At 49.8% G+C, this 24,503-nt stretch overlaps 3 protein-coding genes across 6 annotated transcripts; 2 read left to right on the top strand and 1 right to left on the bottom strand.

The window, feature by feature from the left end:
• Positions 1–461: 461 nt before the first annotated feature.
• On the bottom strand, positions 462–17,224 carry VPS52 (VPS52 subunit of GARP complex). 3 transcript variants are annotated; one of them, XM_061397893.1, is made up of 20 exons: positions 16,897–17,222; positions 15,789–15,873; positions 15,583–15,635; positions 15,331–15,406; positions 15,071–15,138; positions 14,599–14,774; positions 13,846–13,996; positions 13,458–13,558; positions 13,252–13,384; positions 13,070–13,127; positions 12,576–12,709; positions 11,989–12,144; positions 11,396–11,514; positions 11,106–11,229; positions 10,736–10,831; positions 10,533–10,640; positions 9,944–10,009; positions 1,748–1,859; positions 1,412–1,530; positions 462–1,171 (listed from the first exon to the last, which is right to left on the bottom strand). In XM_061397893.1, exons 1-20 carry the CDS (start codon positions 16,984–16,986, stop codon positions 1,025–1,027), a joined length of 2,172 nt encoding a protein of 723 aa, XP_061253877.1. In that variant the 5' UTR covers positions 16,987–17,222; the 3' UTR covers positions 462–1,024. The 3 variants fall into 3 exon arrangements, with proteins under 3 accessions (XP_061253877.1, XP_061253879.1, XP_061253878.1); XM_061397894.1 differs by lacking the exon at positions 462–1,171 and adding an exon at positions 1,178–1,266 and having other exon boundaries at positions 16,897–17,224; XM_061397895.1 differs by lacking the exons at positions 15,583–15,635; positions 15,789–15,873; positions 16,897–17,222 and having other exon boundaries at positions 15,071–15,142.
• Positions 17,225–17,289: 65 nt separating this feature from the next.
• Positions 17,290–21,978, top strand: RPS18 (ribosomal protein S18). Its single transcript, XM_061397903.1, has 6 exons — positions 17,290–17,396; positions 17,861–17,959; positions 21,276–21,362; positions 21,450–21,551; positions 21,662–21,753; positions 21,864–21,978. The coding sequence occupies exons 1-6, from the start codon at positions 17,394–17,396 to the stop codon at positions 21,937–21,939; spliced, it is 459 nt and encodes a 152-aa protein (XP_061253887.1). The 5' UTR covers positions 17,290–17,393; the 3' UTR covers positions 21,940–21,978.
• Positions 21,979–22,075: 97 nt separating this feature from the next.
• On the top strand, positions 22,076–24,469 carry B3GALT4 (beta-1,3-galactosyltransferase 4). 2 transcript variants are annotated; one of them, XM_061397900.1, is made up of 2 exons: positions 22,076–22,529; positions 23,014–24,469. In XM_061397900.1, the coding sequence occupies exon 2, from the start codon at positions 23,037–23,039 to the stop codon at positions 24,171–24,173; it is 1,137 nt and encodes a 378-aa protein (XP_061253884.1). In that variant the 5' UTR covers positions 22,076–22,529; positions 23,014–23,036; the 3' UTR covers positions 24,174–24,469. The 2 variants fall into 2 exon arrangements, with proteins under 2 accessions (XP_061253884.1, XP_061253883.1); XM_061397899.1 differs by lacking the exon at positions 22,076–22,529 and adding an exon at positions 22,771–22,870.
• The last annotated feature ends 34 nt before the right edge of the window (positions 24,470–24,503 follow it).

Below are 24,503 nucleotides of genomic sequence, written 5' to 3' on the forward strand. Positions count from 1 at the left end.
CTGCAGGCCTGGCCTGCTCAGGGCACAGTGCAATGGGAACTGCAGCCCCCTAGCAAGGGCTGCGATGGTCACACCGGAGGAGCTAGGGAGCTGACCCTCAAGGAGAGAAGGCAATCCCAGCGTCAACCTGGGGTGGCCAGAGGCAAGGAGAGCTGGTGTCTGCCTTAGGGGAGCCGAGGCTGCTCTAGTGCCCCATGCGGCCAGCATCTGCCATTTTCACCAGGGTCACTTCCTCCGCCAGGTTGGTTACTCCAGAAACAGTTCTCGCCCTAAAACCAACGCAGCCACTTTGGCCTGAAGGAGCTGAAGGTTAGAGGTAACCGCGAGCCCCGAGTTTCTGGACACCCACCAGAAAGGGATGCAGGCCCAGGAGGCAGTCAGAGCGCAAAGGTGATCCTGGAGCAAAGACGGGGTTACTTGAAGGCCCCAGGAGGAAGGAGAAAAGAAATGGGAAAAGAGTGTTATATCATATTAAGTATTTATTGTTTTCTGCAGACTGACCTTGATGTAACTCTCAAGCCAGGAGGGGATTGATTAGTGTTCAAGCTGCTGAGATCTTAGGTCAAAAAGCTACAGAAAATAAATCACTGAGTGGAAGAAAAAAAAAAAAAAGCCAACCATTATGAGACAGTCTTCCCTTAACACACCAATTCCAAGAGTTGAGGCTTCACACCTCATGACATGCTGACAAGAGCTGAGTGAACCAGAAGGTTTTACTGGGAGAAGAAAAAAGCCTTGGGGGTGGGGAGTGGGAGTAAAGAGAGGAATGACAACACTGGAAAGATAACTGAGGTTATTTTGGAAGCCCAGGAGGTCCTGGGAAACTTGAAGACACGAGAGATTCCCAAAGCCAAGGGGATCCTGCTTATCCTGACGAAGCAAGGTCCCGGGAATGAAGGCAGAGTGAGGCATGTGAGAGCCTAGGAGGCAAGGGGGGACTGGCAGGGAGTCCCAGGTGAAAAAGGGGATGGGATGGGGCACAGAAGTCCGTGGAAAGGGCTGGCGGCCCCCAGGGCTCGGCGCATCAGAAGTTGGGCTTGTGCTTCTTGAGTTCCACCATGAGGTGGTGGATGTTGATGAGCTCGGCCCGGGCAGGGAGGGCTCGCAGCTGCGGCTGAGACAGCACCCGGTGGAAGCGATGATAGAGCTGGATCAGCTGGGTCAGAGCTCCCTGCTCAGAGAAAGTCACGGAGGGATGAGATGCAGGGTGATGCTAAGGATGACGATAGCCGTCAGCTTAGGGCTCAGCCAGAACTTTGGGCACGGCTGGTAGGTGAAGATCAAGCCAGGAGGGGACTGATTAGTGTTCAAGCTGCCGAGATCTTAGGTCAAGATTCCGAGCCCCGAGAAAAGAGGAGGGCAAACCAGTGATGGCGTGGGGTGGGAGTGGGGACCGGGAGTCGCAGGTTACCTGGATGATGCTGGTTCCATTTCTGAAGTTGGTGAAGCTCCGCATCACATCCTGACTCAGAGACTCCACCGACGATTTCCAGGAACTGCCGAAGCCACGGATCAGCTGAGTAACCCGGGCTGAGAGAAGGAGGAAAAAGATCATGGCTAAGTGATGTCTGATCCCGCTAGGTCCTCCCCAAGGTACAGCCGTCCTCACCCTGAAACCCCTCTTTTCTGGTGTTCTCCCGACCCCCTCTTTCGTGCCTGACACCCTCCCCATGTAATCTGCATCCCTGAATTTTTCTTTTCCATTCACCTTTCCCCTCACCCCACCACATCCACCCCATTCTCAGACCTTCTTCCCCTCGAAGTCGTTCCGCTTGTCCACGCTCAATCAAAGCTTCAGCTTCCTTTACAAATGCCACCAGCCCCCCAAAGGGGGGCGACAGCAACTCTTCAATGAATTCCTGTAGGAACACACACACACACAGTTGAGTTTCCTGGGGTGGGCAGATGTTTCCCAGTTCTGGCATCATGACCAACTCGGTCCTTAGAACACTCCCATAACAACAGTGAACCTCTAGAAAAGTCATATACTTTAAGACACGGTTGGTCTCACAAGAGGTAGGGGAAATCTCCTCCCTTCTCAAAATAAATAAATAAATGAACCACAAAACCTTTGTTTAGTTAAATTTTAAAAAACTGAGCTGGGAGCAGAGGGCCAGAACCAGAGAAGTGGGCCCTGAGCGCCTGGGAGAGGCGGGGCTTCAGAAAAGTAAACGGTCACAGCAGCTCTGCTATCAGGAAGCTGAGCTGATGCGGCCTTGAGCGGAGATGCTGAGCGTGGTCTCAGGAGAGCCTCTCAGAGGTGCCAGTGCAGACCCAGCTGGATGGCATCTTTCAGCTATTGCAAAAGCAGAGGCAAGTCTTCTCTGAAATCTCCCTGATCCCCATTTAGGCCCCGATGACTGCCCCTGATTGAGACCGAGAAAAGAGCCCAAAGATACCCAGTCACAGAAGCAAGCCAGCTACCACGAGTCAGAAGAGGCAACAAGCAGTGGACTCAGACCTCCGAAGACCGCCAGTGTTAAAACTGTCACATACAGAGCAGTTGTACATTCTGTATGAAATGTTCAAAGAAGTTAAAGACACAGACACAAACGTGACGTATTACCAAGATCAGAAACAGACAGACTTGAAACAAAATGGGATTTTAAAGAAATGATTTAGAAAAAAACTTTTTTAATTTAAAAAATGTCAGCTGGCTAAACAGCAGATTGGATATACCTGGAAAAATGACTGAGCAAACTGGAATTTATAATTGAAGAAATGACTCAAAATGCAGACAGATAAGGAGATGGAAATTTTTGAGACATTGAGAGATATAGAAATCTAATGGTCTAAGCGGTGATAACCGATGGCCACTGGCAAAAAGAAAGCCAAGAAGACACTAATGCCCTGAGAGAAGTACACACCACCACCTCTCAAATAGCCTTGTAAAAAAATCTAATTGGAATCTGCTCAAGCCTTTCCACTGAATCACACATTTATGGGAAAAGAGGAACAGCTTAGGCATGCTATGCAAGGCAGTCAGCAAAATCCAGACTATACGTCATTCTACGTGACAAATGACTCCATTTCTTCCACAAATAAATTGCATGGAGGAGATAGGGAAGAGATGGAAGGGAAATCTACAGATTAAAAAGAGACCTACAGGGACTGCCCTGGTGGTCCAGTGGTTAAGACTCCACACTCCCAAAGCAGGGGGCCCAGGTTCGATCCCTGGTTAGGGAACTAGATCCCACATGCCGCAACTAAGACCTGGCACAGCCAGATAAACTAAAAAAGAGAGAGAGGCATGTATGGACTGTATATGGATGCTGACTTGAACCACTGTTTATAAGTGGGGATACCTGAATACTAGCTACTTTGAGAGTGACTCTTTTTTTTTCCAGGCCACCTCAAGTGAAAGCCCCAAGTTCTATCTTTTTTTAAAAGTGTGATAAAGTATTGTGGTTTAAAAAAACATATCCTGACACAGATGACATGATGACAGTGATGTACAGAATTTAATTCAAAGTCACTGAGGGTTGGGGGACGGATGGGAGGATGAACAACGGGTTTTGATTACAGATGAAACAACTGTCCTGTTATTGGCTGAAGATCTGTGATGGCCCCTGGGGGCTCACCCTGCTATCCTCTACATAGCACGTACATTTGAAATTTCCCAAAACACAAAGTTAAAATGAAAAGGCAAACAAACAAATAAAAAACAGTGCAAGGGAGGGACTTCCCTGGTGGTCCAGTGGTTAAGAATCCACCTTGCAATGCAGGGGACACAGGTTCGAACCCTGGATAGGGAACTAAGATCCCACATGCTGCAAAGGAAGCAACAACTGAGCCCTCTCACTCCAAAGCCCATGCGCCACACAATGAGAGTCTGTGCGCAGCAACAGAAGATTCTGTGCGAAGCAACTAGACCTGATGCAGCCAAAAAAAAAAAAAAAATTTTAATGGAAGGGTGAAATTAAAGTAGAAAAAAAAAAAGAAGAAGAAAGAAAAGAAAAACCCAACCCAAATAGCAAGATCTGGTAAGGTGAAAGCAGAACTTTTATTTCACTTAAAAATAAACTACTTATATTTAAAAATAAAATCCTTTGTGGAATCTAAAATATGGCACAAATGAATCTATCTACAAAACAGGAACAGACTCACAGACATAGAGTACAGACTTGTGGTTGCCAAGGGGGAGGGAGCTGGAGGAGGGACGGATTAGGAGTCACAAACTATTATATAGGATGGATACGCAACAAGGTCCTACCGCAGAGCACAGGGGGTTCCAGCCAATACCCTGGGACAAACCATAATGGAGAGGAATATTAAAAAGAATGTACACATATGTATAACTGAGTCACTTTTCTGTACATCAGAAATTAACACAACATTGGAAATCAACTATATATCAATAATGTGCTCAGTTGCTTAGTCATGGCTGACTCTGAGACTCTGTGGACTGCAGCCCGCCATGGAATTTTCCAGGCAAGAATACTGGAGTGGGTTGCCATTTCCTTCTCCAGATATATCAGTAATAAATAAAAATAAAATCTTTTCCATTCTTCCCACAAAACATCCACCTATATCCACTGGAGGCTGTGAGATAACTAACACGAGATGAAGAAGACATTCCCAAGAACACATCTTTCCATAATTAAGGAATCTTTATTTGTGATGTGATTTGGGACAGAGATCATAACAAATTCAACCTGTTATAGTTGCCTAAATGCAATAAACCCACAACACCCTTAAACAGTAGGTGGGTGGATGCAGAGCTAAGCTCAACTAACAGAGATGACCTGTCCTAACACAGTCACCATGAATCACATGTAACAACTGGTCACTTGAAACAAGGCTGCTGCTGCTGATGATGAGTTGCTTCAGTCATGTCCGACTCTGTGTGACCCTACTGACAGTAGCCCACCAGGCTCCCCCGTCCCTGGGATTCTCCAGGCAAGAACACTGGAGTGGGTTGCCATTTCCTTCTCCAATGCATGAAAGTGAGAAGTGAAAGTGAAGTCGCTCAGTCGTGTCCGACTCTTAGCGACCCCATGGACTGCAGCCCACCAGGCTCCTACATCCATGGGATTTTCCAGGCAAGAGTACTAGAGTGGGGTACCATTGCCTTCTCCGTGAAACAAGGCTATTGAAACTGAAATGTGCTGTGAACATACACACCAGGCTAAGAGACTTCACATAGGAAAACTTTTCAGATGAATCATTATTCATCTATTTGTGGATAAATAATGTTGAAATGATAGTATCTTGGACACAGTGTTTTCAGTAAAACATATTAAATTTGTTTCACCTATTTCTTTTTTGTCTATAAAACTCAGACACTAGAAAACTTGAGGCACGTACTATATTTCCATGGGGCAGCAGTGGTCTAGACTTGGATGGACTTTCTTTAAGCTCTCTATCCAGCCAAAGAGAGTGGGTTTTTGTTTGTTTGTTTGTTTTGACCTTGCAGCCCAGCTTGTGGGATCTGTTTTCCCACCAGGGATCGAACCTGTGGCCTCTGCAGTGGAAGCACAGAGTCCTAACTTCTGGACCTCCAGGATAGGACCTCCAGGAGAGAGTGTTCTGACCACAGAGGAGTGACCAGAGGAAAGAGCACGCTGGGCTTCAGCTCGTAATCTCTCCCACACAGTACTGAGCAGCAGCCCACCCGAAGGCACAGGGACCGTCCCCACCCTGGCAGATCCCACAGGGCCTCAGGGCTCTCAGCAGAGTCCTCACTGAGCACATCTCTGGGGTCAAGAGGGTCTAGAGAACTGCGATTCTGAAGGCAGAGCCAACATTCCCTCTGGTCACCTAACTGTGCAGGTGAGGACAGCAGGTTCTTTTCTCATCGAACTAAACGTTTATTTTATGAAACAGAGAAAACAGACTGGGAAAGTTTAACCTATAACTGACCAGATCCCAGGAAAGAAAGATAGGAGGAAAGCAACGTTTAAAAAAATACTGGCTTCGGGAGAAGGGGCAAGACAGGGAAAGGGGATGAAGAGGTACAAACTATTACGTACAAAATAAATAAGCTACAAGGAGATATGATACAGCACAGGGAATACAGAGAATATTTCACATTTAAAGGAATACAGGGACTTCCCTGGCTATCCAGTGGTGAGGATTCTGTGCTTTCACTGCAGAGGATGTGCGTTCAATCCCTGGTGGGGAAACTAAGATCCCACAAGCCGTGTGGTTCAGCCAAGAGAAAAGTAAAGTAAATAACATAAAGGCATTTAAAAAACAAAAGTAGGACAGAAAAAAACACTGGTCAATAATTAGCAGGGAAAACAGAAGGGGAGGGACGACTGAAGCATTAAAACATCTAAAATGTTTAAAAGTCCATGTATTACTTGAGATCGGTGTTAAATATTAAGTTTAGATGTTAAGCTAAATTAACATTAGCTTGTTAATTTAAAATTTAAAGGACAAATTCCAAAAGAATGGAGTACAAAATCCAAACAATCAGAGATGGACAAAAAGTTGTAAGAAAAACAAAGGCAAGAAGAAAAAAAGACACAAGACACAGAGAAAACTAAAGATGGATGAAAACAGTAGAAATGTCACATTAATCACAATAAACATAAATGAAAAAAAAGACAAATTAAAGGGCAGAGATAATTCAATTGGATTTTTTAAATTCCAGCTATTTCTATTTTTAAAAGACTTAAAATGTGAAAATATGAAAAGGAAAGTAAAAAGAAAGTAAAGGAAAAAAGTGGAAATTTTTTAAAAAGTGGAAATAAATTAAAAAGCAAATATTAACTAAAATAAAGCTGGAAGAGCTATGTTAACATAAAATAGAATAGGCTTTAAGAGAAAACTGTTAGGGCTAACATGGGTCATGATACAGTGACAAATGCTTCAAGTCACAAGGAAGATCATATGATTCTAAACTTGTGAGAATTTAGATAAAATAAGTTGAAACTATATAAAACAAGATCTGATAAAACTGCAGTGAAAAAGTGATAAACTTATGAATTTCAAAACATCTCTCTCAACTACTGACCAAAAAAAAAATCAGTAAAGATATAGGTGATGTAAATAACAATTAAAGAGCTTGATTTCCACCCCTGACAATCAAAGAACACACAACCTTCTCAAACATATATGGATTGTTTTCAAAAGTTGATCATGTCCTATGCTATGCTATGCTATGCTAAGTCACTTCAGTCGTGTCCGACTCTGTGTGACCCCATAGACAGCAGCCCACCAGGCTCCCCCGTCCCTGGGATTCTCCAGGCAAGAACACTGGAGTGGGTTGCCATTTCCTTCTCCAATGCATGAAAGTGAAAAGTGAAAGTGAAGTCGCTCAGTCGGGTCCGACTCTTAGCGACCCCATGGACTGCAGCCTACCAGGCTCCTCCGTCCATGGGATTTTCCAAGCAAGAGTACTGGAGTGGGGTGTCATTGCCTTCTCCGTGATCATGTCCTAGGCCGAAGCAAATCTAAAAAGATTTCAAATTTCAGATTTTTAATACCAAAAGGCCACATTCTCCATTCACAACGCAACTGTTAAACATTAATAACAAAAAGACTTTTGGAAATGTTAAAGCACTTCTAAAAAACCTCATGGATTAAAGAATAATTGAAATATAAAAGTTCTTTGAACTGAATAAGAAAAATGCTACACTTTCAAACCCACAGAAGTCAATACAAGCAGTATTTAGAGGGAATTTCATAGTTTTAAATCTTCGTAGATGTTTGCGCTGGCAAGTTCTAAGATATTTTATAGGAAGAGATCATTTCAAACCCAAAATCTTTAAGAATAAAAAGAATGAGGAAATCCTTCCTTCCCACCTGCCTCTACAAATCCAGTACGACTTTGGTGCCAAAACCACATAAGGGCAGGACAAGAAAGGAATAGCACAGGCCTATCTCATTTCTGCACAGAGAAGCAAAAACTCTATATGCATCAGACCAAATCCAGAATGGCTTAACATTCCAAAATCCACAAATGTAGGATACCACATGATAGACTTTTTTAAAAAATGAAGTATAGTTGATTTACAATGTTGTGAGTACATGTATATTGAATGAATATACATGTATACATATATATGTATTTTACAGATTCTTATCTTTTATAGATTATGAGGTATTAAATATATTTCTCTGCAGTATACAGTAGATCCTTGTTGTTTATTTTATATATAGTTCTGTGTATCCATTAATCCCAAAGTCCTAATTTTTTAAAATTAAATATATGATTACCTCAACAACTGCAGAAAAAGCACACATCCCTGATTAAAAATTCAATACCCATTCATGATTTAAAAACAATAACTCCTGGAATACTAGGGATTGAAAGGAATTTTCTTTACCTGATAAAGGATATCTATTTCAAAAAAAAAAACAACCCTACGATAACAGTACTCTTAAAGGGGAAATGATGAAAGCATTTGTTTTAAAGTTAGGAAGGGACTTCCGTGGTGGTCCAGTGGCTAAGGGGGGCCTGGGTTCCATCCTTGGTCAAAGAACTAGACCCCACATGCCACAACTAAGAAGAAAAAAATAATCCCGCATGCCACAACTAAGACACGGCACAGCCAAATAAATAAATAAATATTCTTTTCAAATTAAGAAAAGGTAAGCGTTCTCACTATCACCCTTCTATTCAACCATTCAACTTTAAACAAGGTACTAGCCCGTGTAGTAAGAGAATAAAGACATAGGAATAAAATAGGAAGACTGAAACTGTCACAATGCAGAGATGACGAATGCCTACATAGGAACACACATCTCCAGAAGTATTATTAGAAATAATTTAGGAAGTGGCTGGCTATATAATCCATATACAAAAATCAATAGCACTTCATATACCAGTTCAAGTAAATTTCCTTTTGAAAAGGTAGTATTTAACAGTCTATTTAAAGGACAAATTCTAAAAGAATAAAGTCCAAACAATTAGGAAAAAAAAAATGAGGTGATTATTTCTAGTAATTTCAAGTATTACTCTTGGTAATTACTCCTAAATAAACGGTAGATCCCTAGTTCCGGAAGATCCCACATATCGCGGGACGACTAAGCCGGAGAGTCGTAACTACTGAGCGCACCCGCCCTGGAGCCCGTGCTCCGCAACAAGAGAGAAGCCCCGTCGGCCACAACTAGAAAAAGCCCGCACACAGCAACAAAGACCAACACAGCCGACAATTAATAGAAGTAACTAAACTAATTGACTTTAAAAAGAATGAGCTACAGCCTCATGTCATAACAGGACAATACTAGAAAAATTATGCGTCAAATAATCCTGCAATCCTGTTACTACGGCACTCAGAACAAACACCGAATAGTTACTGTTTCGGCATACAATTTTTTTTCTTTCCTTTTTGGTTGTGTGCTGCACAGCATGCAGGATCTTAGCTTCCCATATCCCCTGCAGTAGAAGCCAAGAGTCCCAACTACCGGACTGCCAGGGAATTCCCTATAGCTCTATTATTGCCCATAGCCAGGGCATGATAAACGCAACATTTAGGTCAATAAGCGCCTCTATGTGAGAGACAGAGACAGGGGCCGAGGAAGAACTCAGACTTTGATGTTAGTTATTGCCAAGGTGTGTGGTAGCTTTGTGGATGTCTGTATCATTAAAAAAAAAAAAAAAGAAAAAACAGACCGATAACAACAGCATGTTGTGAATCAAGAGTTGTATCACAATTTCAATTCTGCGTACCTGGAGCCCGCTGCCACTGTAAGCGTGCGCGCACACACACACACTGACCTAAACAGCACACACGTGACTTCCCTGGTGGTCTAGTGGTTAAGAATCCGCCCTCCAATGCAGGGGACGTGGGTTCAACCCCTGGCTGGGGTACTAAGGCTATACATGCAATGGGGCAACTAAGCCCTCGAGCCGCAAGTACCGAGCCCTGTGCTCTAGGGCCCGTGTGCGGCAGCAAGAGAAGCCGGAGCGCCGTGACAGAGAGCCAGTGCAGCCAAAGTCACCAGCAAAACACAGCACAGGACTGTCCCTGCCCTCACCCCACACCCCTACCTGTGTCCGCGCGTTGAGCAGCTGCTGGAAACTTTCAACCTCTTTGCTGTCATCCGCCGCCCGCTCCTGAGGAAAGACAGAGGGGAGTCTCAAGTTTGGGGAGAAGCTGCCCTTCATGCTGGCATATCCCCGTCCTTCCACATTCACCGTATGGAGCTGGACACCACGTCAGACTCCAAGAAGAAAACGCTTGACAAGGCCAACGTGATCTTTGCACTAGTGGAGGAAAGGGGGCAGAGCGGGAACCCGGGGTCTCGGGGGAGGGTGACGGGCAGGGGCCTCGGTACCATCAGCACACCCAGGAAAGGGGGCAGAGCGAGCGCCCGGGGTCTCGGGGAGGGTGACGGGCAGGGGCCTCGGTACCATCAGCACACCCAGGACAGGGGGCAGAGCGGGCGCCCGGGGTCTCGGGGAGGGTGACGGGCAGGGGCCTCGGTACCATCAGCACACCCAGGACAGGGGGCAGAGCGGGCGCCCGGGGTCTCGGGGAGGGTGACGGGCAGGGGCCTCGGTACCATCAGCACACCCAGGACAGGGGGCAGAGCGGGCGCCCGGGGTCTCGGGGGGGTGACGGGCAGGGCCTCGGTACCATCAGCACGCCCAGCATCATGTCATAGTTGTTGATCAGAAACACAAGCTGCTCCTTCCTCGAGGAGAACTCAGCTGCCACCCGGAGGACAAAATTCTCCACCTCCACCTGAAAAAAAGACCAAAAGGAGGGGGTGACAGGAGCAGGCAAGGCTCCCCCCCACTTCAGCCCCAGGGGCAGGGGACCCCTCCCGCACCCCGCACCTGGAGCTGGCCCAGCAGCTGCATGGTCCGTTCGTTGGGAATCGTCTGATTGATGCTGACAAGAGCCGAGGAGAATTCTGCGTATCGGCGCGTGATCTGGAGTAAGAAGGAGGGACGAAAACTCACGCCAATCCCCCCGGCTCAACCGACAAAACCCCTGACTCTCTCGAAGCTGGCCAACCAGCCTCTGGGCGATCCCCACCTCCAGGCCCTCCCACACAGTGCCCAGCCCACACTCCCAGGGTGCCCCCACACAGCGTGGCTACATGTCCAGTCAGGCCCAGAGACACAGCCCCGAGGCCGAGTGACCACACAGTGGGGCTGCCAGCCCTGCCTTTCCGCAGACCCCGCCACCCCTGCCCATGCTCACATAGTGAGGCCGAGTGTCCAGCCCTCCGAGGCGCTGAGGGTCAGTGCTGCGGACACTTTGGACGTTCATCTCCAGGATCAGTTCAAACCGTGGCCACAACAAGGCAAGCACCTGTTCCCAGTACCTGTGGGCTTGATCAGAATCAGAGATCTGGCAAGGAATGTCACGGGTGGGGTGGGGGAGGCTGAAACCTGATCGAGGGGTGACCATCAGTGGAGGCAGGAGTGGGTGTGAGAGGTGAGTGTGGAGGCATCAATACTGCCTCCAGGCAGACAAATGGGACCAGTGACCTGTCCAGGGCAGGAACGTCCCTCTTGGCTGTGATGTTGCGGAACCGGAGGACGATGTGGATGCAGAGGAAAACAGCGATGGCATCGTAACAGTCAACGAGGTAAGACTCCAGGTGTTTCTGTGGTTGAGGATTTAGAAACAGGCAGAGGACTGGAAGTGTCTCTTCCTGTCATTCCCAGTGACCATGGACAGATGCAGTGCTCCTTGGGGGACATGACACTTGCGGGTACAGGGAGAGATCTAAATGGAAAACGCACCTCCTTTCCTGTCCACCAGCCACTCACGTGGTCCTGTGGCCTTGCTCACCTAATCTATGATCACAAGCCCATCACAGCAGAATTCAGGGCCAGGAACCAAGGTCTAGGAGCCTCTAAGTGTTGGGTGCTATCGCCTGGGTGTGAATCAGAAGGAGGGGCGCCTCAGGGACCCCCAAGCTTTGATGGTTTTGTGGGGAGTCACACACAGTGAGAATGAGGCGCATGCATTCTAAAATGAGACGATCCTGCCTTCAGTGCCCCAGGGCCGTGGCCTCACTGCAGTGCTGATGAGGACTGGGGACAGGGTTGAGGAGCCCAGGAGCCAGCGAGCTCACCTGGGTCATGCTGAGGGTGCGGCCCATGACAGCATGGAACAGATCGTGGGCAGCCGGGCCGGACACCATGAAGAACTCACAGATGAAGAGGTATTCACGGCAGGAGTTGTCGAGGAGGGCGTAGTGCTGGCTGCGGAAGAGGGCCTCGAAAGGATACTAGGATGGGTGGGAGAGGCAGGAAGAGACACAGACGGGTGGACCCCAGTCCTGGCTCTCTGTGGACATGGCTGGAACATCAGCTCAACTGGGTACCAGTAGCTCAGAAGACCCTCCCCATCTAACCCTCGTTCAGGCTGCAAAAGGGCTTCCGGAACAGGTACTGAAGGGCAGGGGCGGGGTGGGGGGAGGGCTACACGAAAAGAGCCCACCCCCACCTGCTGTTGCTGCTCCCGCATTTACTGCCACACCTGCCTAATGACCTATCACCCTCTGTAACACCCTGAGTCAATGGTCCAACCCTCCTCTCATCGCAGAGTGCAGGAGCAACTGGAGATGGGGACTCCCCCGGGCCCTGCAGCCGGGAAGCTCTGCCCTGAGCTCTGTGCTCAGAGCCCCACCCCGAGGCTGAGGCTGGCTCTCCCTCCTACCCTCTGTTCCCCGCGCTGGGCAGTGTGGGGCACGAGGATGGGGGCTTCCAGTTCAGCGGGGGAGATGACAGAGCCCCGGGTCCCCAGGGTGAAGATGGTGTTCCTGCTGCGGAGGGATGGCTTTGAGAAGAATCGTGAAAGGCCAGAGTCAAGGGAAACAGATCACAACTATGATGGAAGATCAAAGACCCAGGACCTCCAGGGGCCCCCAGCAGTCAGACATGGCCTCGGGGTCCCTCCTCCCCAGTCTTGGGGCCCCACTTCACCTGACATCTGTGAATGGGCTCCAGGGAGCCTCTACGCTCCCTGACATCATACACAAAGCTCAGTGTAAGGGTGATCTGTGCATTTTTCTGGGGAGGGAGGTCCCCGCCTTGATCTCATTTGCAAAGTTTTGGTCCCACAGAAAAAGGTAAGCAGCAGGGCCTTGGAGGCTGGAGCCAGAGGCCCTTCCCTCTCCAGGCCCAGCTGAGTGCCCCTCAGTTCCAAGATATCTTTCTTGGCTGTATCTTCCACGCCCATTAGGTCATCCTTCTCAGCGACTTCCTCATACTAGAGAAGAGAGGATAGAGAACTGGAACATTGCTTCCCAATGTACAAGAAAAAAAGACGTCTCTTTACACAGTCACTCCTCTCAACTCAGGCGCCCAGAGCACCTCTCCTTCCACGGGCTTACCTGCACCTTCATGAGCCGCCCCAGGTAGGAGCGGTAGTAAGACAGGTATATCTTGCTCAGCGTCTCCACGTACTCGTCCCTGATTTCCTTCGCAGTGGCGCGTTCGTTGCCCAGCAGGAACTGATAGAAGAACCTGGAGGAGCCAAGAACCAGTCAGTCTCCCAGCCAGCCCCCCAGGGACACCCGCCCACTCTCTGGGTGGCGACCTGTATTTCAGCAAGGCTGTCTGTGGGATCTGATAGTTGGTCATTGGCTTTCTGAAGGAATAAATCTTCTGAAGGATGAACTCTCGGATCTTCGTCACAGCCTAGATGTGGGGGACCAAACACAAGGCATGAAGCTGTAGCCTTCTCACTGCCTGGGAAGCACCGAGGGAAGGAATGAACGTTGACTGTTGGACGAGCAAGAGTAGAGAACACCTCTTTGATATCTGTTAAGACTTTCAGAGGAACCCAGAGATGTGAGGATGAGCCCTGCCACATAAAGGCAAGGAGAAGTTCTTGGGGGTGGGCTACAGCGAGCTTTGCCAGGGCAATCCAGGGTAGAGGTCTAAGGGAGGCTGGTTCGAGTCGTATGTCCACCCCCACTTCCCACCTTGACTCGGAGGCGGTCGAGCACGCCCCGGACATCTGCACAGGCCGCTGTGCCCCTAGCCTCCTGTTCTCGGACTGCAGCTGCCTTAGCATCCAGCTCCTGCAGCTGCTCCAAGAACCGGGGCTCTGTGACTGGTGCCTCCAAAATTGCCCTGGGGAGCAGGGAGGGGTGGGATGGGTGAGGAGGGAGACCCAGACACCTCGAGACTCTAAACCATACCCCTGGCATCCAGCGTGTGTCTCCTCTCCCTTTGTACACTGCATCATAGGGTCAGAACACGTGCACAAAGTATTCTGTTCCTGGACACACATACCTCCATCACCCACATCAACCTTAAACCCTTTCTCGATGCCCAACCCCAGATGATTCCTATTCCTTAAAGCCTGAGTCAGGGTAAAAAAGAGCTGTCAACTGCTCATCATTTTCTGGAAAGTGTGTGATAACCTGAAGCCAGGAGACCCACGTGGTTAAGTAGGGTAGGTCATGCCCGCCCATCTACTTTCTATGACATTGTTGTCCTTTGTTATTCAGTCACTCGGCCGTGTCCAACTCTTTGCAACCCCATGGACTGCACCATGCCAGGCCTCCCTGTCCCTCACTATCTCCTGGAGTTTGCCCAAGCTCATATCCATTGAATCTGTGACACCATCCAACCATCTCATCCTCTGTCTTCTGCCTTCAACCTTTCCCAGCAGCAGGATCTTTTCCAATGAGTTAGCTATGACATTAGGACCGTTCAAACTAGTGACTCACGTGACCAGAGCAGAGGGCACCACGAGACCATCAACAAGCTCCCCGAGTTTCCCCCGGACAGCCTGCCGGTTCCGCAGTCGAATGTTCATGGCTCCAGACTGTTCCTGCAGTGTCCGGATCTCAGAGCTGATGGAGCTGAGATCACTCTGAAAAGCTCCCAACATCTGCTCCATGCGCTGGGAGAAGGCAGAAGCGCTGCTGATTAGCCATAGGATTGGTAGGGGACAAGTCTCTAGGTAAAGTCTCTAGTACCTATCCAACTATGAGAGTAGTGGGTGATGAGGAAAAAGGCACAGCAGAGGCAAATAACAACGTTAGTCACGGCAGCAGCAACAAAAACGGCTGCTGAGATCATCCTGAAAGGGACTCTAACTGTCCCTGCCTGAGGCAGATGGCCTAAAGAATCATCCTCAAGACCATGACCATGATCTGCGCTCTGGGATATGAGGGGTCCCAGGGCATGGTTACTAACCTCAAGGACAGCATCGCAGGCTGTGATCTGATTGTGCAAAGATGCTATGTTCTCACTCTCTTGGATATCTGACTCACAACAAGTCAAGGGGCCTCACTGTGGACATGGAGATTCTCAGACCTCCGCAGGACCTCTCCAATTTCTCCCTGAGATGACAGAAACCTCAGAGAGAAGACGGTGGCCCCGGGTGGGCTGTCAGCACCATACCCCTACAAAATGCCCGTTTTAATAACAGCACCCCTCTCCTCTGTGGAGGATACAATCCCGAATGGACTTCTGCTCAATCTGCTGTAGCTCCAGCTCAACCTGCTTTGAATAGTGACGAAGATCCACACCCTGGGAGAACAGAAATGTGAGAGGGTCAGGAGGAAGTCAGTGAAGGGACACTGGAACAGAGTCAGCAAAGGACTAGAGAAAAAGACCAGGGTGATAGTAGGAGCGCAAAAGACTTTTTTCTTTCCTTTAAGGGGAGGGTTCAGGAAGGGGCAGATTAGTATAGTGGAAAGCCTCACCGTTTTAAGAGCTTCCTTTACTAACTCATCCTCCAGATTTGCCTGAATGTGAACTGCAAATAGAAGTTCATCATAAGGGTTCAGCTAACTCTACAGCTCTGTCTCCACACTGAACATCCACACACCAGTCCCAGCCTTAGTACTTGCAGAGCCCAGCCTCTCAGGTTACAGGACCACATACCCCCCCACCCTCTGCCATCACTTACCATCCACTTCATCCAGGATGAATTCATCAGAGGTGATGTCCAACTCTCCAATCTGCAATGGCTCCCGAAGACCTGGACCACTCCCCTGGAGAGGAACAGGTTAATGGGAAAGAGAGAAGTAGAACAAAATATAATGGAGTAGTCACCAATCCTTCAAGCGGAAAAGAGGGACTTTCACTGGGGAATCACAGGTAAATACTGAGTTCACAAAATGTCAAAAGTTCCATATTGTCTCAGTCTACTAATCGGGGCTGATGGATAGGAACGGGACAAGGAGACAGGCAAACCACGAAGCGTGAAGGTAACCAAATCAGAAAAATTAGAAGATGCAGAAGGCAGAACAGAACTTGCAGGTGAATTTAGGATCTCTAGACTGCTGCTAAGAGTCAGACATGACGGAGCCATTTCACTTTCACTTTTCCTTTCATGCATTGGAGAAGGAAATGGCAACCCACTCCAGTGTTCTTGCCTGGAGAATCCCAGGGATGGGGGAGCCTGGTGGGCTGCCGTCTATGGGGTCGCACAGAGTCGGACACGACTGAAGCGACTTAGCAGCAGCAGCAGCAGCAGCAGACTGCTGCTACCTTAAATGTTCTATCACCATCCCTCGGGGGCGCGCCAACCTATTTAAAACTACCAGCTAATACATAGTGTTTACCTACCTGCCAGGTGCCATCTTACATATATTCATTCACCCAGTCCTAACCCACAACATAGATAGTAGGTCTTAGTTTTTTCACCTTATAGGTGTGGAAGTAAGGGCATAGAGAGGCAAGTTAAACTTGCCCGAAGACACACAGAGTATACGTGGCAGAGCCTGAATTAAAGCCCAAGCAATCTGGTTCCAGAAGCCGTGTTCCTAGACTTGCTTCTCTATTCTGCCCAAACATCTGGAAGTTAACTGAAATTGTGGCCCCAGAGCCAAAGTCTCGGCCATGCTGACCCCAGCTCAGGTTCAGGTCGGATCCCACGGAGGCGTATGGAGAACCAAGCCGGGTAGCATCATTGGCAGCTGCGAGTTCCACCCTTGTGCCTACACCCAGCCCAGGCTTTCCTGACGTGAGGAGACTGGACAAGACTCTGAAGGAGAAACAGCCCTGCTTCTCACCATCGGGCCCTCCTCCTCCTCCATATCTGAGGCCCCGGCCCGCAACACCAGCTCACGAGCAGCTGCCGCCATGGTCGCAGCGGCGGCCATTCCGCGCAGCCTCACTTCCGGCAGCTGTCAGTCAGGCGAATCTGTTCCCCGGAATGGAACTACAGGTCCTGGAGTGTCTTGCACGGCGCGAAATCGCTCCCAGATATTTGTTTGCCTCCAGTCTCCCTCTTTCAGCTGTAACCGCTTCACCCAAGTGAAAACAAGTGGAATTCTTAAGCACAATCTCAATCCGGAACCTTTGTTGCTCGCACACACAAGACCTGTACGAACAGTAAAGAAAACCCGGACCGGAAGTCATGCCGCCCGATTCAGGGTCTTGCATAGTTTCCGGAAGCTCCTTGCTCAGATAGCTCCGCCCGTTCCGCCTGGTAGCAATATAAGGCTGTTACGTCACTTCCGTTTTCTCTTCCACTGGAGGCCTACACGCCGCCGCTAGGGCCGCCGCCATGGTAAGAGTACAATCCTTGCGGGGATCTAGCGACATCGGGACCGGGGCAGGGAAGGTCTTGCTGTCAGAGGGTTGAAAATGTCCTGTCTTGGGGGCCTCCAACTTTCTGGGTGGAGCCTCGGATACCGCTTCTGGAAAAGGACAACTAAAGACATCCAGTCTGGGGGCTGGGGCCGGAGGAACTCCCACCCCGGGCACTAGAACGGTTTGGGCGTGAGTGGGGACCTCAGTCTCCGCCACTCAGAGTGTACTTGGGGCACGGGTAGGAGACACACTTCTTCCCCGAGGTTGCGTTTTCCCAGGCCTGAACACTTCATGTTCCTGCTGTCTGCAGGATTCAGGAATTTGTTGTGTCGTGAAGACCTGACGGGGGTTTCCTGCTCCCTGTGTGACAAGCTTAGCGTTCGTGTTTGAGGTTACGGTTTGATAGTAGTTCACTCTAATTTCTCCCTCAATCTCTGTCAGTCTCTAGTAATCCCTGAGAAGTTCCAGCACATCTTGCGAGTACTCAACACCAACATCGATGGGCGGCGGAAAATTGCCTTTGCCATCACTGCAATTAAGGTAAAGTAGGGTAAGGACTGATGGCTTCCTTGGTGGCTCAGACGGTAAAGAATCTGCCTGCAATACGGGAGACCAGGGTTTGATCCTTGGGGTTGGGAAGATCCCCTGGAGAATCTCCTCCAGTATTCTTGCCAATTCCACGGACAGAGGAGCCTGGTGGGGCAACAGTCCATGGAGTCTTAAAGAATCAGACACGACTGAGCGACTCACACACACGCAGGGTAAGGACTAGAGACTATAGATGAAACTTGAGTTGTTAACACCTGAGCTGAAAGTGAGGCAAGGTGAGGGGAGTCCCAACCAGATGGTCTTGTCTGCTAGGTAAAAAAAAAAAAGGACGATTAAGAGAGCAGTTAGTTCTCTTAACCGCTCGCCCCCTTTGTCCCAAAAGGTAAGTGAGAAAAGCCAGAGAGTCCTCTCAGGTCAAACCAAGAGATTTCACCTAGGGAATGGGGAAGTTGGATAATTGTACCATTTGAAGGGTAAATAGAAATGCCAAGAGAGTCCAAGTATGAAGAAACCTATAGTTATTATGCCAGTGAATGCAAGCTTGGATATCTCCCTTAACCTAATGAACTCCCAGCCTTCCAGATGGGGATGTTATCCTTAAAAAGATTTTTTAATTGTGGAAATGACTGAATGTTTTCTGCCAGTATGTTTACACTTCTTGGAGCCAAGGTTGCTTAGAATCCCCAGAAGACACTATGATAAGTATTTTATAGATTGTTTAAAACGGCAAATCAGCATCAGCTTTTCTTGGTGAGATTTGTCACGTTTACTTTTTCACTCTAATTCAAGGAGCACGGCTTTCATTCTTAAATAGTACGTTTCATCTTCTGTGAAACTAGTAAGTCAGTGAAAAATACAGTGTTCAGTGCAGGCTCACCTCATTTTGTGGAGCTTTGCAGATACTGTGTTTTTTTGTGGTAGCTCTTAAGACAGTTCTTCAACATTTGCACACATGGTGTGTCTGTCACATTTTGATGAAATACTTTAAAAGTTTTCAGTGGTGTATTTGTTATGCTTATCTGTGATCAGTGACCTTTGTTACTATTGCAAAAAGATTTAGACTTGCTTAAAGTTCACATGATGGTTAGTATTTCATAGTAATAAAGTGTCTTGATTAAGGTATGTATAGGCAGTTGCTCACTTAATAGATTATGTAACTACATGTGCTGAGAAACCAAAATACCATGTAGCTTTCTTTATTTCAGTGTTGTTGGGTGTGGTCTGGAGCTGAACCTGCTGTATCTCTGAGGTTGCTTCTGTTTTTAAAGATTGCTAGAATGCTTAGGTCAGATAGTGGAAATAAAAGATGAGCGTGGTTGATAGGATGCTTCTATTAAACCCTTTCTCCCTGCTTCTTTGAAATTAACTAGTTTGGTATTTGTTACCTTAAGTATATGTGATGACCTTAAAACAGATTTTGTAAGCAGTTTCCAGTACTTAATGAGTATGTTGATAAGAGTCTCTTAGGGAATCTCATGCCCTGCTTACCACTGGGAAAGATTATTCTAGAGATACACAGGTACTTGGGGTTTTGCTAACTGTGTTTCAGCTTTTGCTGGCTCTTCTCTGGTGAGACAGCCAAAGCTTAGAGGTACCTGGTCTTTTGTTAATGATTTGGAATGTGGGGTTGAGTAATACTTATAAATTGGAAGGGAGTTGCTGGGGCTGGAGGCTGAGTAGGAGGAGGGATTCCTCAGAAAATTAAAGGAGCAAAGTTAATTGGGAAAGGTGAGGTATCAAAGGTGACATAAGCAGAAAAGGGTATTTACTAAGTGGTAACACACCTGCAAGATTTTTTTATGCCACAATCCCTTCTTTTCTTTCCATTTGTGCACTTCTGCTATGAATAGTCCTTAAGGTTGGACTGCCCTTCCTCTAAATCAGGATGATACCTGGTCATCTGGATTGTTTGGAAACATGGTTGGAACTAGTCACAATGACTGGATGATACCCACTGGTTCTCATAATTGGCAAGCCAGTATCTGAACAGGGCTTTCAAAAAGCTTGACAGCAACTTAAAAAAAAAGAAAAGCTGTTTATCAAAAATCATAAACGCTAAAAAGTAGGAGAGAGAATTATTGGCCCCCTATTGATGCATCCAAGGGACTCCTGAAAATCCCTTGGACAGCAGGGAGATTAAACCAGTCAATCTTAAGGGAGGTCAACCCTTAATATTCACTGGAAGGACTGATGTTGACGCTCTAGTATTTTGGTCATCTGATGCTGGGAAAGATTGAGGACAGAAGAAGAGGGCATCAGAGGTGAGATGGCTGGACAGCATCACTGATGCAGTGAACATGAAGTTGGGCAAATTCTGGGAGGTGGTGGGGGGCAGGGAGGCCTGGTGTGCTACCGCCCCCAGGGTAGCAAAGAGTTGGACACTACTGGGTGACTGAACAACGGTCGATGTATCATCTAGTTAAAAATTAGAATCTTGTTTTATCTTTACCTTTCTCTACCCACTTGTATTTTAAAGCAAGTCTCAGACATACCACCTGTAAATATTTAAATTTGAGAGACACTTAGATCTTAGTCTCCTCTCAATCAATTTGGTAATTTGACCTCCAGGTCACTTTCTTACAGAGAGGAAATCCAGTTTCCTGGGACCTTTGTGACACAGATTTGTTGACTTAAAACAACCGAAACTTAATCTCTCAGTTCCGTGCCAAACATCCTTGGTTTCCTTGTCTTGGCAGCTGCATCACTCTAGTGTCTCACCTTATCACATGGCCTTCTTGCCTGTCTGTGTCCTCTCCTTTTATAAGAATACCAGTCATTGGATTTAACTATTTCTAACCAAAGCCATGTTTTGAGGCTCCCGATGAACAGAAAGTTGGTGGAACACTACTCAACCCAGCACACGGTCGTTCACTTTGCAAATCTGTTTGGCTCGTGAGCTCAGGTGGCAAGGAGCACCAGTGTTGGTGGTGACAGGATTCCACTGGTCTCAGTGTTTATTTTGATCACAGGGATTTAGTGACCTGCCCAAAGGATCATGGCCTATGGCCCTTTGACATCACGAGCAACTGACAATGCTGTCGCTCAACCGTTAATTCAGAGAACCTTGATCTTGTTGCTTTGGTGCTCCATTGACTGAGAAGCATCAATTTCGTCTCCACTGTGTAGAAATCAGAAGGTGCCACTCGGGTGCTACAGCTTTCAGGGGATATCAAAACCTTTTTTTCCCTTTAATGATTAGGCTTTGTATCTGGAAGAGTATGTTATTTTGGACCCTACTTTTGTGTGCTTTTTGAATCATGAGCAACCCAAAAGGTCAGACTCACACAACTCTAAAACCTCTCCTCAGGGTGTGGGGCGAAGATATGCTCATGTGGTGTTGAGGAAAGCAGACATCGACCTCACCAAGAGGGCCGGGGAGCTCACCGAGGATGAGGTGAGGACAGGGATCGGGGCTGGGGCTGGGCCTGGGCCTGCCTGGAGATGGGGGCTGTCTGGACCTGACCCTTGTCCTGCCTGCCAGGTGGAACGTGTGATCACCATTATGCAGAATCCACGCCAATACAAGATCCCAGACTGGTTCTTAAACAGACAGAAGGACGTGAAGGACGGGAAATACAGCCAGGTGTGTGTGGAGAGGGGAGAGCAGAAAGAAAAGCAGGCTGTCCAGTTGGGACTGGACCTAGGAGACCAGGGCGGAGAACAGCCATCCCTCACTGTCCCCCGTCTGTGTAGGTCCTGGCCAACGGTCTAGACAACAAACTCCGTGAAGACCTGGAGCGCCTGAAGAAGATTCGGGCCCACAGGGGGCTGCGCCACTTCTGGGGGTGAGTGGGGGCCCATTTGTCTGTCCTTAGACTCCCAGGGGACTCTCATGCCCCGTCTTTTCCCAGATTTGCTTGATATGGTGAGTAACCTTTGTCTTTTCTCCCTGCAGACTCCGTGTCCGAGGCCAGCACACCAAGACCACAGGCCGCCGTGGTCGCACTGTGGGTGTGTCCAAGAAGAAATAATGTGTGGGCTTTGTGTTAATAAATAGTTTATACAGTTAACGGCTTCCGTCTTGTGGTTCTTTGCGTTTTTCTGGAAACTCTGATAGGGAATATGCTTTCACACCGGGCCCTGTTGGTCATTTTTCACACTCGATTGATGTCCCCACTCAGCTGCCCAGACCTTGTCTTGGTCTTTGTGTCCTCGCTGCGCTCGGCTTCTCTTTAGTTGTGAGCATGGCTGCTCATTGCAGAGCACAGGCTCCGCGGCACGGTAGTGTGTAGGCGCCGAAGTGGTGGTCCCTGGGCTCAGTTGCCCTAGGGCATGCGGCATTCCGGGACCTGGGGTGGGGTCTGTGTCCCCTGCGTTGACAGGTATATTCTAGAGAGCTCCCAACACTCTTGGTCTTGATTAAAGCTATGCTGTTGCCACACCCCCTTACCAGAAGCAACCTTTTACCTATTGGTGCCACTCTCCAGGTGGGTAGAGGGAGGAGCTGCACATTCACCCTCGAGGGGGCGCTCTCGGACATTCCAAGGCCCGGCTTCCCCTTGCTGGCTGGCGGGGTGTTGGGGTTTGCGCAGGTAGCTGAGCCTAGCCAGCGGCGGGTTAGGTGAGTATCTGCGTATTGACCGCCGTACGTCTCCGAAGGCTGGAGATGCTGGTGTTGGTGACCTGGAAACGTTGAGCCCCGCCGCGCGGGGGTGGGTGTGGGGAGGCGCCGGCCGCACGGCGTCCGGCCGATGTGGCCGAGGCCCGCGGATCCAAACCCGCTTCCCGTTTTGGGCAAAGACCCCCCTTGCGCACCCCCCGCTCCCTCCAGTCTGTGTTCCGCCAAGCGCGCAGCCGCGGAGCTTCCGGCGGGGGCTGCGCACGCCACGCCTTCCGGCGGGGAGGGGCGGCGAGCGGAGACGGCCGGCCATGGAGCCGGGCCTTGTCGGCCGCGCCGACCAGGTAACGTCCCCGCGGGCCCCGCCGCGAGGGCAGCTTAGGGCGTCGGCACCGGCCGCCGCCCGGTCCCGGGGGTGGCTCGCTGCAGGCCGCTGTCTGAGAGCCGCGCTTCGCGGCCTCTAACCACGCCCGGTCTCTCCCCGCAGGTGCCCTCTGGCCGCGCCGCACCATGCGCCCCGGCTTGTCCCGGCGCCTGCTCCTGGCCGCCCTGCTGCTCCTGCTCGTCTGGACCCTCTTTGGGCCCTCCGGCCTCGGGGAGGAGCTGTTGAGCCTCTCCCTGGCCTCCTTGCTCCCCGGCCCGGCCTCGCCCGGGCCGCCCCTGGCCCTGCCCCGCCTCCTGATCCCCAACGAGGCGGCGTGCGGCGCGCCCGGCCCCCCTCCCTTCCTCCTGATCCTGGTCTGCACCGCCCCGGACAACCTGAACCAGAGAAACGCCATCCGGGCCTCCTGGGGCCGCCTGCGCGAGGTCCGCGGGCTCAGGGTGCAGACTGTTTTCCTGCTGGGAGAGCCCGGCTGGGGGTCGCGCGGGAGCGACCTGGTGTGGGAGTCGGCGGCCCACGGGGACATCATGCAGGCAGCCTTCCAGGACTCCTACCGCAACCTCACCCTCAAGACCCTCAGCGGGCTGAGCTGGGCCGACAGACACTGCCCCACGGCCCGCTACATCCTCAAGACCGACGATGATGTGTTCGTCAACGTCCCCGAACTGGTGTCGGAGCTGGTCAGGCGGGGAGGCCGCTGGGAGCAATGGGAGACGGGCGTGGGGCCCCCGAGAAAGGCGAAGGCTGGAGATGAGAAGTGGGACGGAAGCCCCACCTTGGGGAGCCAGCCAGTGCCTCTCTTGTACTTGGGTCGCGTGCATTGGCGGGTGCAGCCCTCTCGGTCACCGGGAGGCAAGCACCAGGTATCGGAGGAGCAGTGGCCTCCCTCCTGGGGCCCCTTTCCCCCCTACGCCTCAGGCACGGGCTATGTGCTATCAGCTTCTGCTGTGCAGCTTATCCTGAAGGTGGCCAGCCGGGCACCCCTTCTGCCCCTGGAGGATGTTTTTGTGGGGTTAAGTGCCCGCCGAGGAGGCCTTGCCCCAACCCACTGTGTCAAGCTGGCTGGTGCCACCCACTACCCCCTGGATCGGTGCTGCTATGGGAAATTCCTTCTGACATCGCACAAGTTGGACCCCTGGGAGATGCAGGAAGCCTGGAAGCTAGTGGGTGGCTCTGATGGGGAAAGAACTGTACCTTTCTGCTCCTGGCTCCAGGGGCTCCTGGGCATCCTGCGATGCCGGTTAATAGCTTGGCTTCACAGCTGAGAGGGCCTGGGCGCCCAGGAGAGGGGTGTGGAATGGAGGGTCCAGCCAGCAACGCCCCCACTTTCTTTCTCCCAGGCCCAAAGCAGGAGCGCTAGTTGGCTGCAGCTGAGCAAGCTGCTCCACACAGGTGCTCGGGCTGTCACTGAAGACTGAGGGTCACAGGAGGGACCTAGGGGGCTGCCTGGCCTGCCAGCCCCAGAGATGGTCTTCAGGAAGAACCACACACGCTGGCTTGTTCTCTCCAGCCATGGCAGGGGAGGGGCATAGGCCCCTCAATAAACTTGTCTTTTTTCTTCGAGTGTGTGGTCCAGGACTCTCAGAACACAATCC

The sequence above is a fragment of the Bos javanicus genome, chromosome 23 (genome assembly GCF_032452875.1).
Source record: "Bos javanicus breed banteng chromosome 23, ARS-OSU_banteng_1.0, whole genome shotgun sequence".
Lineage (NCBI taxonomy): Eukaryota > Metazoa > Chordata > Mammalia > Artiodactyla > Bovidae > Bos > Bos javanicus.